We start from the raw sequence: 15,160 nt of genomic DNA on the forward strand, positions 1-15,160 counted from the left end.
TATCTCAATAAAGTATTCCATAGTGCCTGCTTGTTCACCTTTTTTATTCTACTTGCTGCTGGTGGGTGCCACTCTGAAACAGTGTTTACCTTCACAGAAGACAGCTGTGCTGGCAGTTTTAAAGTCCACCTGCTTGCCCGACTGCTCTCTAATCTTAAGTTTCTTCTGTTTCCTTCTCAGCTGTTTTTTTCTTCTGCCATCCTTGGCCGCTGCTTCATTTCTTTCTTTTAGTGTTGTCCATTTGTGTAAACTTGTATTTTGCGTCATTTTAAGCTCTTCTGCTTCATTTCCTATGTTTTCAAACTTTCGTAACTTTGCTCATAGATTCCTGAGCCATTTCTCGTCCTCATTTCTTTGTGTTTGAGCTGCTGTGATTTACAGAAATTGCTATTTTACATTATGCTTGTGAGTCATGTAGTTCATGGTCGCTTTTGATCTGAAGTGGTACTGTATATTTTGGCACTGTGCACTTATCATGGTGATTAATTTTAAAAAAAACAGGTTTGTTGGGGAAATATTATCCAACTTCTTTTTGATTGGACAAGAATGTCCAAAGCTCCTGTTAAAAAGTTCATTCTTACTCAAATTTAAGATCCTCTTATTAATTCAAATAAGCTGCCCTTACTGATATTCTCTGGCAGTATTTTGGGAAATAGATTACAAATTGGTATTTATGGCTTTTAAGTTTTGTCTCTTTGTTTCTGCTGTTTACTTATTTTTGTGCTGTTTGAGGAAGACACTATGGAACCCTTGCCTTGCATTTGCTCTTCCATTTGCAGTTTGTGCCTGTTTGATAGCACAGTCCCAGCCTTGTACTACTATTTGGATTGGGAAATCTGATATTCCTAATGATTTTACTGTTCTTTCACCTCTGTCTAACCTCCAGGTCTAATTCTGCCATTTCCTCTCAAAACTAGCACAGGCAAAAATTATTTTCATTCTTCAGAGCCAGGTTCTGGGTGGTTTATTTAGCCTTTACTCTTTGGTTGACAAGTGATTTCATTCTGTTGGGACTACTGCTGGTTATTTCTTCTGCTGTAACCTCCTTTCAGCACATTTTGGGGACTACAGTCTTATAAACCTTTGTTTGAATCCATTGTGTTATGGATGTGTAATGAGATAATCTAGAATATATTAATCCAGGCAGGTTTCGCTGCCCCATAGCTGCTTGCCTGGCTTCCTGTTTGACATCACACGTGTGCTTCTAACTTTACAAAGGAGCAAGACAGATAAGAATTGCCCCGCTATTCTGTGGAAGCAGCAGCTTTGGCAGCCTCAGATCTGTGCCAGATCCAAATTAATGCAGTTTTTACTTCATGTGACATTTGAAGCAGGACTCTGAGGTCTGCTCCTGCTGATGGGAGTAGAGCATGTCCTGTCTGGCTGTACCGTGGGCTGCTGTAGCACGTGCAAGACAGACAGGGAGGCTTCTGGGAGGACAGGAAGCCTGGTAATGCAAAGATTTCTCTTGTGTCAGGGCTCGCTCTTTAATCGGTGCCACCAGGGTTCCTATGATTGATATATTTTTCCTGGTGAATTTGAACAGTGAAACAGTAAAAGATGAGAAACCGCCTATCTGGAAGGATCTGCCATTGAGGTTTTCTGGATCAGTAGAAAAGCAGAGGTTTTTGGTGCAGAAGCAGCCAGTTTTCTTCATAATGAAGGCTTCAACCATCCTCCTTCTCAACTGGAAAGCCTTTTGGTGACACTACCCTTGAGAAGCATCAGTTGACTACCATGCTGGTCTAGCGCATTTCCAGGGTATCGCTGTGTGATTCCTCTCTTGCTGTCTGCTGCTCAATCACACGGGCGATTCAGCTGTGGTAACATGAAGGGCTGTGAAGAGAGCGTGAGCATTCACAGGGTGGTGAGCTGATACTTTACCAATGCCCAGCCATGATCATGACAGCAGATCCCCAAATCACTGTGGATCATACCAAAACTTGGTTGCTCTGTAGCAGCACTGATGAGGCCTTGGCTGGAGCTCTCCATCTAGTTTTAGGCAACAGAAGTCAAAGAAAGATAAAGATCAATTGTTGGTTGCCAGGGGAAAAAGGGGAAAATAAGCAGAGATTTAGAAAACGCGACTGAAGGAAGGTGAAGTTTATTTAATCTAAAAGAAGGGAAAAAACTCAGGAAAAGAAAAGATGGTGGAAAAGACAAAGATTAAGCTGTTCTCCTTATCCACAGTAGAAAGGTTTTGAAATAATGGGTTTAAGTTGAAACAATTGAGGTCAAACTTTAGAAAATAGAGTATTTGGGTATTTAACTGTCCTCAGACATTATAGAGGAAGACTTGGCCTCTGTAAGGAGTGAGCAAAGAAAGAAGTCTTGACTCATTAAGGTCTCTGAAGGTCTTGATTGCTTCAGCAATATGGCAATGCCGTTGTTTTGCTGATGGCTTTTCTATTGGGTTGGTTTGTTTGGGAGTTTTAAACCACATTTACTACTTTAAATTAATAAAGAGGCCAAAGAAACAGCATCTCTCAGATATTTTAAGAAATTATCATCTTCATTCTACAATTTAGGGAGAAGATTAAAACCCAGATGTGAGAGGATATTCTGGGACCTGATCCCCGTTTTAAAAGTTGAGCACCCAATACTTGTACAGATTTAGCATGTCAAATGATTTGCCCAAAATCCTGCACAAAATCCCCAGAAGGACTGGTAATTCAACAACTCTGCTGATCCTCAGTTCAATTCTGTTGTCACAAAATCACGTGGATAAAGTCTGTAATTGCATTTCCTTCCCAGCTCCTTGGGGCAAGGACAGAATTTTCTTTTTTTTATTCACATGCCACATCTGTTAGCCCGATGTTATATATTAAATATCCTTTTTCCAGACTTTGGTTCATCTTTGCCATGGCTTCCCCTGAAATTGCTTCCCTTTCTTGGGGTCAGATGAAGGTGAAAGGCTGCTCTACAACATATAAAGACTGCAAAGTATGGCCGGGAGGAAGCCGAACCTGGGACTGGCGAGAAACGGGGACTAATGTAAGTTTGCTGTTTATTATCCAGTCTGTATTTTAAGTGGGACTCGGAGAACAGTCTGGAGAACAGCTGTTAAATCTCTAGCCAGAAATCCAGCAGGTTGCTGTCTGCTTTCTTCTAACCATTAGATTTTCCTGGGAAGAACTGAGTGAGTGTTTCAGAAGTGAGTGTGTGGAGAGGTGAGAGGGCTGCAGACACACAAGGTCCTACAGCTGGCGGTGTCACAGCTGTTGCCACCGGTCCTTGCAGCCACCCTGACCAGGCCACTGTCACACACCTTGGAGCTCTCAAACATCACTCTGCATTTGGTTAAAGGTGCTGTTGTCATAGGATGCTGGTAACAACCTTTTCTCAGATGGTGTAAACAAAAATTGTCTTCAGTGAGACAGGAAAAATGTATGGGAAGTTAAAAGAAATCGACAGTAACTGACCTGATGTGCTGGGTAGAGAACAGTGCATGTGGTTTAGATTTTAGCCTTTTCCTTGCAGTCCTTTGTACTTCAGAGGAAACACATGCAGATACGGTATCATATGCACTAGTATCTTCAGTCTGGCTAACCACACAGTGACTTCTCTTGATAGCCATATAGTAAGTACTTACCCTCACAGTTTTTAAGCCTTATCTGTAAATGCTATCAGAATTGTACAAAAGTACACAGAACAGTATTGACATCCCAGATTTAGAAGCAGCATAACGTCTGTTGCATTAGGAACTCGATGTTGATAATTCTCCCCTTATTAGGGCCTGCACTAGGATAGCTGTATTGGCTAGAAAAAGATTTCTGTGCTTTCTGAGCAAAGGTTATAGCACAGCAGAACTACACACTGATGAGCTCTTAGACCCAGCAGCTGCAGCTGTATCCACACAGAGGATACAGCTCTGTTGAATTGATTTTGACCAAACTGAAGGGCAGAACCTTTGGTTTTGAAACTTCATCTATAACCTCTGGGGGAACAGAACTTATTTTAAGCTGTTAGAGTTCCATTTACACTGGGCATATAACACCAAGAGAAAAGTAGTGCTGTCGTGCAAAGACAGCTGTACCTTGCAGAGACAAAGATGGCTGTGTATATAACCTTCTAAAGTGTATTTCATTTATGGTCTGATTAGAAAAAATGAAGCTTTCACTGGCTGTTTAGAGGAGTGGGCTGTGTGGCAAGAGTCACTGTTTGTTTGACTACATTATATTCCTGGTTTATACGCATGTGTGACTGGAGGAGCAGAACAGATATGGTAGCTGAAAAGTTCACGACTAGTTCCCAGCTCAATCCCATTTTGATATTCATTCTGACCACTTGAAAACTTTGGCTTCAAATTATAAGCACCTACTAGCATTTAGGAGGTCACGCTTTCTTTTTAAAGTTTCAAACAAGGGATGTCTTCAGGTGACAGGTAAAAGCTTTAAGTCCACAGAAGTCTTTAGAGGAGTCCTCCAACTGTAACAAGGAAAAAAATGAGTCTATGTTAAGTTAACATTGGAGGAAAAAAAAGAAATAGTTGGGTTATTTGGAGAGGTAGGTTTTCTTGCATCCTTTTTATATCATCAGGAACTTAAATACTTATTTAGGTTTTGATTTATACAGGTCACCTGTAAAGCTTCTGCTTTGTCAGTTCTATGCTTCTTGGAGCTATGAGAGGTTAGGTGATTCAGATTAAAAATGAACAGCAAGCAACAAATGTGAGACTAAATAAAAGCTTTTCTAGACTGCATCTCCAACTCTAGAAGATCTATAAAATGTTCATCTGATCAGCACTGGAAGTTGCAGGATTCACCAGCTGCATTTTCTGCACATTTTGTTATGGTGGACTACAGTGTACCTACTTTCTTTGTGTGTGTTTTTCCTGGAGGTAGGTGGAGCTGAAGTTTGGGAAACAAGCAGTGCTGGTCCTGTCCCATATTCTCATTGGAAGTAAATTGCTGCTTTTCCTTCTCTGCTCTCAGCCTGCTGCCTAGTAGTTAATTCTTTCATCTGGAAAATTGTATAACTGGCTCTGCAAGGTTCTGTAACTGAGCACCGATAGTTCTTACAGCCTTAACCCTTGGGATGAAAGGCAGCCCCCCAGCTGCCTGCATTTCAGTGCCATCTGCTAATGGGAGTGAACAGGTAGGGATCCTGAAAGGAAGACCAGAGAACAAAACAGGCACAAAATTCTGCTGACCTTTCTCTTTCACAGCGATGATACAGTTATTCCGTTGTGTTACATATTTCCTTTAATGACATTATTTTCCTACTAAACATGTGGAAGCTCCCACAATCAGTGTGTCCTGCGTAACCAAAGAAAATCCTTTTGTTCCACGGCTTTAATGTCTCAGGAGTACTTCTCATATGACAGCAAACCTTCCCTGCCAGTCCAATTATTGTAATTGCAGTAAACCATACCAGTTCTTTTTGCCTAAGTCTTGAGTCTACTTAAACTCCCAAAGGAAAAGCCCCCACCCCCATGGCAGGGAGGTTGGACTAGATGATCTTTAAGGTCCCTTCCAACCTAAACCATTCTATGATTGCCTGTTCTGTCATTAACACACACTTGTGATTGTTTGGTCTGAGAAAGCTCTGCTTATTGAAGTAATATCTGCATTCTCGTGTGGGCTTATTAAATGGACTAAGGGGAACATAACTTGGAGAACCACAAGGGTAAACCGTCTCTGTTGCTGAAATTCTAGGTACCAGCCAGGCTAAAGACTTTCTGCTGAGCTAAGTTTAATCCACTCATTGGAAGTGGCACTCTACCATGGAGGGTTTCCCTCACCTGCAACTTCAGGGGCTCGTGTTTTTTTCAGCTTGAAAAGTCTCACTTGCCCTGTTCAGCAAACAGAAGCATTGAAAGGGCTGACAGAGAATGCCAACACCTTGTGTGAGGCTGCAGCATCAGCTGCTGAAGACCTGGGCAGGACAAAAGCTATAGCAGAGGACCCAAGGCCATCAAAGAGTAAAGCTCACTAACTGATGGCACAACAGAAGGCAATTGGTGCTTTGACTTTAATTCATTGAAAGAATGACGTATTTTCTGGAAGTGTAGGGGATAAACCATAAAAATGACATTCTCCAGAAGTCCACCGTGGCATTACTTCAAGTGAGAGACTCATCTCAGTCCTCTAAACTAACTTAGGAATCCTACCAAAAAAAAGGAGGGGAGGTAAATGGTATTTGTGGCTTCAAAAAATGCACACCAAAGAGGAGCCAAATTCTAGCCACAGGTTGTACAGTAGCTTACTCTTGGCTATATAGAACTAAATTGAACTAGAATTGAGGAGAAATGGTGTGACATCATAATTGTTTATATTAGCATGTTATATAATGATAACGTTATAAATTACCTAAGTTAATACCAAAATAATATAGAACTAATTTATAATTCTAAACCTATAAATTACTGAAATTAAAACAAAAAATACAGCTTAATGACCTAAATGATCTATTAATACAACTATATTACATTAACTGCAGGGGGGTGGGATGGATGATCTTTAAAGGTTCCTTCCAACCCAATACATTCTGTGGCTCTATGAACATTACAGGTGTATGTGTGGGTTCATGTGTTTAAAGCTTGCTCACAGTAAATGAGTGCACTTCTTCACAAACTCAATCACCACGCTGTTAAATCTTTTTTTTTTTCTTTGAGGAGTTTGGTTTCAAATATTCCTTTCTCAGAACTAAGAATAGTGCAGAAATTGAAACTATTAAGTGAAATGAAGCTAACCAATATGTTTCAGTCCTCTTTAGTAAATGAGATTTGCAAAGTAAACAAGAAAAGAATTCAATCATTTTAATTATTTGAGGAGCTCTTTGTAATTAAAGTGAGTAAACTTTGACTTGCTACAGCCTGTATTACAAAAAGGTTTTGAAAACAAACAGCAATATGTTGTGATTTATTGATTTGACTTTAACTTTTAATATTTATAGAATGCTAGTTGTTACACATAAATGTTTAGAAATGCGTAACGCATCTTTTTGTATTTAACTGTTTATAATAAAGAGTGATAATATTGCCATCAATTGATTAACTATCATCTGCATATAAAACACCTTTTTTAATTGAGTGTTATCTACTGTGTGCATGCAGAAAAGAGGGTTGTGTTACATTTGGGTACTGCTCATTTACCCTGCTACTCTGTGGACAGTTCAAAACATAGATGAAGCTTTCCTGGTTGATGCTGTCAGTACCCAGACTGTTATTTTCCTCCCCTGACATTAGCATTCTCCAGGAGTGCAACCAGCTGACCTTGAAGAAGTTGTCAAGAAGGGTGTTAAAACTGTGGTGATTGGTCGTGGCATGAGTGAGGCTTTGCAGGTAGGGTCTGTTCTGTGATAAATGTAAGCTAGGACTGTTTTGTTTTCCCTCTCCCTCTGATTGATCTATAGTAAAAAGGGAAAAAAAAATTCAGGGTGCTGCATTAGCATGGCTGAGCTCCTGCCAGGAGTCCCTCTCTTCCTGAATGAAACATCACTTGAATGCCTCTGTATTAGTGTCAATGTCAAGCTGTAAACAGGTTTACGTTCTGCAATTAAATTTAAACAAAGAGAATTTTTTTATGGTGTCATTAGTCTCTCCTCTTAGAATAGGTTATGAACTAGCTCTATAGCTTGCTCTAAATACTTTGATAATTAGACATTTTTGTTACTAATGTTGGCAGGATGTCATTTCAGCAGACAAAGTGCCTACAGAAAGCTCAGAAGTGCTGAGCTTCACTTCCTGAGAAGCAATTCTTGAGCTTTTTAGTGAGGTGAGTAACACCTCATTTAGATTCATTATCTTTAGCTCTCATTCTATTTCCTTTTGTAAGAAAGGGCTGCATTTTAAACCGTGTTACAGGAGAGATGGGAGGTGTGTATAAAAGTAGCTTTATTGAAGAGGAAAAAAATAGTCTTAGAAATATACGAGCATGTCATCAGTTTGGCTGCTATCAGTGATGCAAGTTCATCTACTAACAAATGCTGTCAGTACCTGCTTTTACTTCAAGCCTTACAGTGTGGAGGGAAATGAATCTAATACTTGCTTTTCCCATTTCCTTTTCTGAGGTTCCACCATCCACTGTGGACTATCTGAAGAAAAACGGCATCGATGTCTTGGTCTTGCAAACAGAGAAGGCTGTGGCGGAGTACAACGCCCTGGCTGCTCAGGGTGTCAAAGTGGGGGGTGTTTTCCATTCGACCTGCTGAGATGTTGCAGCCAAATCACCGACACGCCGCTCGCTGAATCAAACTGCACTCAAGAGAGTGTGGGCTTCTGTGCCATGGCATTTGTGTGCTGAAAATGTAAAATACAAGGAGAGTTTGTTTTTAATTTAAACAAATGGAGTGCTCACAAAAGTTGGCTATTAGTTAAATTGTTTACAGAACCATTTCCATACATTCTTGAGGTTGACCTGATCTTCCTCTGAAGACCGTCCATGTTCTGGTTACTTAACTTTTCACCTGGTAGCTAGATTAAGATAGCAAATTTTGCATACTTTTATTAGGAAATGGCCCAAAATTGCATTATTGGCTATTGGAATGCAGCCATAAGATAGCAGATGATGAGTACAGTCACATGGTAATTATGAAGCTGGGGTAAAGCAGCGCTTCACCACTACTGTATAAGTAAGTTAAAACTAAAACTAAGAAGTGAGCACAGAACATAAACTTTGCCTCCTGCTGGTGACTTCAGTCAGGAAATTTGCTGTGCAGATCTGTTTGTGGTGATTCAAAGACATTTTTAAATCTTATGTTGAACCTGGGGGGGGGGAAGTCTCCAGGAAATAAACATAAAACCTGAGCCTTAAAGAATTTTCCTATTAATTGTGAATTGTGAGGACTGAGTTGTGCAATATGTATCTATTCAAAAGTCTCTGCCTGCTTAAAATAATCAGATATGTCACGAAACTAGAGTTTGCAACATAAAATGTTGATCTTTAGGAAGTCAGTCTAAATTGCTGCTAGCAGGCTAGGGATGGATGTGAGAATTCCCACTGGTTGTCATTATCTGATTTAAACATTGTGCCAACAAATGTATTATTACAGTGACAATTTAAGAAGTTCTCGTAGCTGCTGTTCTTGCTGGGCTTTTATTGGGATTACCAGTTACAAGTTACCTACTGTAGATTTTTTTTTCCCACCACTGATTCTTGATATGCATATATTAAATCCACAGTAAAGTACAAAGATGTCACTACTAAAAGCCTTGAGGCACTCAGAGCTACCCATGTAGTAGCAGAGAGGCTTGGATTGCTATGAGAATGCAATGACTTCCCCAAGACCTAAGGAAAGGCCTTCACAAAATACTGTTGTTTTCCTGTTTATTTGCTCTAGTAATTGTTTAAAACCTTTTGTCTGATAAAGTGCAGTACGTGGTGTAAAAGGAAAGGGAAAGTCAACACTTGAAATTTGTATCTTGCCATCTCCTAATTACACCAATGTTTTCTATTAGGGGGAAATTTATTGCCTCTTTATTTGCAACATCTTATCTCAACCAGCCAGAACTGCCTTTCCAGCTGCAGCTGTGTGCCCTGACCCAGCAGCTGATACAACAGTCGCCAGAGCCGCTGTGACATTGTTCTGAGTGACTTGTGTGGTGTGGAGCAGGAGGTGAAGCACTGACCCAGAAGACTGTGGTCATCCCAAGGCAATGCCAGCAAAACTGGTTCCTACCAATCTGCAGAGCGTGGAGACTTTTTGCATTAAAGCGTTGATATCTTACAGCAGAGGTGGTTTGATGCTTTCGATCGTGGTTGTGTATTTGCATTATTTCATGAGCTTTTGGCCCTTAAGGCAGCCTTAAATAGGAAGAGGCTTTGTAAGGCTTTTACTGAGAGGACAATTTGAGTTTTTTAAGTCCTCCAGCATGCACGTTACACTGTTCAGAGAAGTTGAGCAAGCAAGCACTGAATCTTTCGCCTCCAGGTTTGGTGGTTTGTTTTTTTTTTTTCCTTTTCCTTTGCAGCATGTTAATAATAAAGCCGCATTTAAGAGAACTGCTCAGGCCAGGTCCTGCATTTAAGAAAAATACTGCAGGCTCCTCACCCTGGTGTTTTGTCCTCCCCAAAGGCAGGAGAGGAGCACAGCCCATTTGCATTGCCAGGTGACTTTCAGAGGTGCGCCCTACCCCGCTTTGTGCTGCAGCCTCTTAATTGTTCCTTCCCTTTGGCAACCGGTGGGATACCGAAGATTCCACTTCAAAACCGGGGAGCTGCAGCGTGCAGAGAAACCAATTTCCCTTTTTAAAGGCAAACTGCAAAGTTTTGCTACCATCGGTACATTTGGGTGTGTCGACAAGGAGATAATCTGCTGCAAGTCTTTTCCATCCGGATCTTCTATTTCTGCTCTCATCACCACTTCCTGAGTCAGCTTTGTCGGTTCCCACAAAAGCGGCTGCTCCACTTGGGCTGCTCCGCTCCCTGAAAGCCCAATTTCCTTCTTGGTGCCTGAGATTGCTTTGCTACATGGTGGAAACAGCTGGGACTGATTCATCAAAAAATTCAACCCGAGCTCAGAATGGGATCTTTATTAAATCACTGCTTTCAACTAGAGCCATAAATAATTTGGTAAAATTACAGGCTCGCTGCCCAAATGATGGGAATGCACTTTGAGAGGGCAGGATTTCTCACATACACCGCTCCTCTGCCTCCCACCAGGAAAACGATCTCCAAGGATGCGGCCAGCTCCCACCCTGACGCTCTCATGAAAGCGGAGCCGCGGCCGGGCCGCATGCCAGGAAGATCCCACCCCAGCTGCTCCGCCGCTGCCCAGCGGGTCGGTCCCCAGCCCTTATCTTTGTGAAGCAGCACGGGCGAGCTGGCAGCCAGCAGAAACGCGCTGTAAAAGCCTCACAGATGCACTGAGCGCAACATGACCGGTGGTTTTAAGGGACGTCACACAGCGTTTGTGCAATGCCTGCATCTGTGAGCCTTCAAACTTTGTTTTGAAGTTCCACTAATGTTGCACGAGTGAATTGTAAAGTAAAAAGACAGCGTGGTCCCACATCCTAGTGCCCGATACAGTGAATGAACTGGAAGATGTGAGTGAAGTAAGATGAAAATAGCGATTGTATCTCTGACTTGGTCAAAAGAGTTGACAACTCGGACAAGCAAGAGAGGAATCCAGAGGAAACCCATCTCTGTGAGCTGGAACCAAGACAATGTCCTGCAGCCCTGATTTATGTCCCTGCCCTGCTCTTTAATCTTCCAAAAAAAAAACCCTTCTCTGTACTTTTGCAGTGAGTGTACCCACCCTTAGTTTTTCTGTACTTTTAAAAATAAGAAGCTATGTGAAAGCCACACGAGCTTTGAGTTAATATCACACGATTTTCAGCTGTTCCAATTATATTTATGCATTAAGTATTCTTGACTTGATAATTGCATTATTTACTTGCAAAGTTCCAAGAATTGGCCTAATAAATTTCAGTTCAGTAAATGATTATGGATTTCCCATTAAAAGCCATCAGAGCTTGGCTCCCCCCCCCCACCTGCTGTGTATAATTAAATCTAACACAACAACACATTTTCACACCACTCAGCTTCACACCTTTCCTGTGAGTTCAGCCTTTTCCTCCTTCAGCTGCTTCAGCCTCTTCCTTTATGTCTAACAAGGAGGTACAATATGGAGGTGAGGGGTGTTTGAAGATTGTTAGTTTCTAACAAATTATTTGCCCTTGCTTCTAGATTGCCCAATCGCCCCCCCGGCTGCAGCTCTACTGGCACCACGCTGCTACACTTGCAAACCTCCTCAAGCACAGCATCTCCCCGTGCTCAGGTGGTTGTGATCTGAAGTCCTCTGGTCCCTCTTCAACAGAGACAGAAGATGCAAATTATCTTTGGTACAGTCCTTTGGTTTTCTTTTCATTCTGAGATCAATCCTCTCCTAGGCTATTGCCGTGCAGAAATCCAACACTTATCTAAAATGAAAGGACAAGCGATGAATGGGTAGAGATGCTTCTGAAATGACACGAAGTCCTGGAGCTCCACAGAGAGCATGAAATCCGGTATTTCTGAGAAAAGCCTGAATGCCTCAAACATGGGGGAGTGGGAAGAAAAAGTCAGCATCTCCATGTAGGCAACTACAACACCTTAGAATATTTACCTTTTATACAAATTTCTTGTCAGATTTCCCATGTTGGTTCATGGTGTGCAAATGCATTTTAAAAAGCTAAAATAAAGAGATCAAGGTAAGAAGTTTAAAAAAAACCCACAACCAGAAAAGGAGTTGGACTGGATGAGCTTTAAGGTCCCTTCCAACCCAAACCATTTCCCAATTCCCTGCTTGCCTGCATAGCAGGGAAATCAAAGGTAAATTTGAATCTTGGAAGAGCACAGTATTAAGGAAACAGCTTTTGACATTAAATTTTAAGATCATCAGAGTTACAGATCGCTGCTTTTTTTCAGTTCAGCTAAAATGATGATGAAACAGTCATCTGCTTGAATTGATGAAACCGAATTAAAAAAGGAGAACCTAGGATTTCTTCCATGATTCAAATCAGAGAAAAAACTAGAGGACAATACCAAGAAGAGAAGCCAACTAAGGAATACTCTTGTTCAGAGACTGGAAATGTTCAGAGCAGTCTTACATTGTCAAGTGGTTTTAGGCATCTGAAATTACAGATGAAGAACGTTTCTTTAGGCCTTTGGTGTTTGATTCTCACTTGGTGGCGATACAGAAGGCAAGCGATCTTTGCCTCGTGTTGTATGAAAGGAGCTCAAGCACAGCACGAGGGGAGCAAAATAGTGGAAACTTGTTCCAGTGCTCAGAAAGAGAAAGATGCCAAGACTTTCACACTGAAAATGAAAAAAATTAAAAAGAAAAAATTAAAAAGTAATAAAAAATATATAAAATATATATATATGAATATAAATAAAAGAAGTCCAGACTGCCGTAGCTGTTTGGTGCAGCAGTCATAGCCTGGAGCATATGGACACGATTTAAATGAGACGTCTTTGTTGGGATGACAACTGCAGAAATACTGATGAAGTGTAAGCTGAGAGGGGAAAAAAGTCTGTAATGAGCTGGGTGAACTCACCAAGGGTCTGCATGGATACAGCTCCACAAGGTATGTACATCAACCCCTGTCTGCTGGGAACTGAACTGAGGACACCACAGAGAAGTCAGATGGTAACAACTCGGCTGTTACAAGTGAAATACAGAAAAACTGCTTGTAGGAACAGTAGGACTAAGAAAGGAGATTTAATTCAAGAATACCTGAGCCAGCTGAAATGCTTTATGGTTATGAGTCTTCGGACCAGCACACATCAGTGCTAAAAATTAAAACAGAATCACAAAAACCACCTTGCAGTGATCTCTTCTGAGCCTATGATCATACCGGCACGCATGTTCACTCAGATAATAAAGACGAAACAAACCAGCGTGAGTTTTCCAATTTTACTGTAGGAAAGCAGACAAGGGGCTGTTATTTACACTGATCTCTGTACAACTGGGGAGTATTTCTTCCCTCTTTGCATACTGATATATGAACACAGGTAACATTTGGCAGATGCACTATAACATTTCATACATTATGTGCTCCTTGGCCACTTTGATTGCCAAAACTGCTGCTGAATTGAAAAACCAAGTCAATTTTCTTATCTTGGTAAGGTTGGTTCAGGCCAAGATCACCACCACAAACAGATCCTGTAAAACTCAGTGGGAGGGGGTTAATAGTTCTTCAACCCACAGCATTTAATTGCATCATTCCTATAGGCATACAAATGTGCAAGAGACAGGATTACAGTGTAGGGGTGAATATGTTTGACTCCATTTGATGTAAACTAAGAAAAAGTAACGTTGTTGTGTTGCTATAACTCAGTTAAACTCTGTGTCCTGCTAAGTGAAGTTCTGCTGTTCGCACCAACAGGTTCCTGCTCCCGTCACACCACAAAACGAGCAACCTGTGCCCTTCCCAAAATGGTACCACCTTCAGTGCAGCTGTACAGGACGTGAAACCACACAGGATTTAGGTACGGCAACTGGCAATTCCACTCTGAGATGCAGCTCCTACACAAGAACAACAGCACTTTTTTTGTTTTGTGGGTTTGTTTTGTTTGTTTTCGTTTTGTTTTGTTTTACCAAGAATTTAGGTACCAATGCACAAGTTTAGACATTTAAAAAAAAAATCCCAAACTCCTCAGCTTCGTTTCAGAGTACTGTAAAAATAACATTGATTTATGTGCCTAAGCATTTACACAGTAAATACCTGAGTAAATACATAGCAGAAAACCTAGAGGCCTTGAAGAGAAACGTTTGATACTGGAATGCTGATTGTGACCGGTCTTGATTTTGTCGGTTCAATACAGAAACATCTGCATTTTCTTGAAACTGCTCTTACCTAGACCCATGTCCCTGCATTGGTCCATCTGCTTCTTCACAGAGGAGACCAATGGTTCCTCTGCAGCTTTATTGCTACAGTTGACCTTTTTTAAATGCAAATACAAAACTGTTTTGTCTTGGTTCACTCTCTTGGAACACAGCACATTGTTTTCCTGTAACCCAACAACCCCATAAATACATTTCTCAGTGACAGACTTCACCGCCTGGCCGGTTTGGGCATTATATAAACTTTGACAGCTTTGCTGAAGGGTATGGTCCCCTCTATGCCGTTTTCGGACTGCGGGAGAGCCTCCAAGCTCTCGCTCCAGGTAGATTTAGGAATTTTAGCAGCTGCTTTGCTCCTGTTAGAATTGTAGGCCAGCAGCAACCGCACCTCAATCTGACACGGCTCTGCAGAGACAAAACAGAACAACCCAAATGGGACTGTCACCATGCAGCGAACAACTGATACTGAACAAAATCTGATTTCATGTATGCTGGGGAAAGCACAGAGCCATTCTGGGCTGCCCAGAATAAAATACAGCTTTGTCATTACATTCAGCACAGCAGAATTCAGTACCATTTTAAGTCCCTCCAACTCTTTGTCATAGCTCAAAAAAAGAATCACAGAATGTTAGGAGTTGGAAGGGACCTGGAAAGCTCATCCAGTCCAACCCCCCTGCCAGAGCAGGATCACCCAGACCAGGACACAAATGACTAACTTAAAAATAGCAACTTTCAAAAGTAACTGTTAAAATAGACTCCAATCAAATAGTAATAAAATCATAAAAGACCACAGAACTAGCAGCTCTTGCTATCTATATATTTATGGCAGGACCTAGTAAATCCAGATGATATCTGATAAGACTCCCAGCACAGGAGATTACTGAAAGAT

The 15,160-nt window shown here is 41.2% G+C and overlaps 2 protein-coding genes across 2 annotated transcripts in view; one reads left to right on the plus strand and one right to left on the minus strand.

Moving 5' to 3' along the window:
• Positions 1 to 973: 973 nt before the first annotated feature.
• INTS4 (integrator complex subunit 4) overlaps positions 974 to 15,160 on the minus strand; it is a 48,217-nt gene continuing 34,030 nt past the window's right edge. Inside the window, exons 23-24 of the mRNA XM_010186331.1 lie at positions 14,412 to 14,676; positions 974 to 1,004 (exon numbers count right to left, since the gene is read on the minus strand). Of these exons, the coding sequence (XP_010184633.1) occupies positions 14,483 to 14,676 (194 nt within the window). The 3' untranslated portion in view covers positions 974 to 1,004; positions 14,412 to 14,482. The remainder of the gene's footprint in view (positions 1,005 to 14,411; positions 14,677 to 15,160) is intronic.
• AAMDC (adipogenesis associated, Mth938 domain containing) lies at positions 2,863 to 8,154 on the plus strand. Its single transcript, XM_010186329.1, has 3 exons — positions 2,863 to 2,994; positions 7,190 to 7,285; positions 8,014 to 8,154. The coding sequence occupies exons 1-3, from the start codon at positions 2,863 to 2,865 to the stop codon at positions 8,152 to 8,154; spliced, it is 369 nt and encodes a 122-aa protein (XP_010184631.1).

This window comes from Mesitornis unicolor, unplaced genomic scaffold (assembly GCF_000695765.1).
Source record: "Mesitornis unicolor isolate BGI_N332 unplaced genomic scaffold, ASM69576v1 scaffold7786, whole genome shotgun sequence".
In the NCBI taxonomy this organism is placed as follows: domain Eukaryota; kingdom Metazoa; phylum Chordata; class Aves; order Mesitornithiformes; family Mesitornithidae; genus Mesitornis; species Mesitornis unicolor.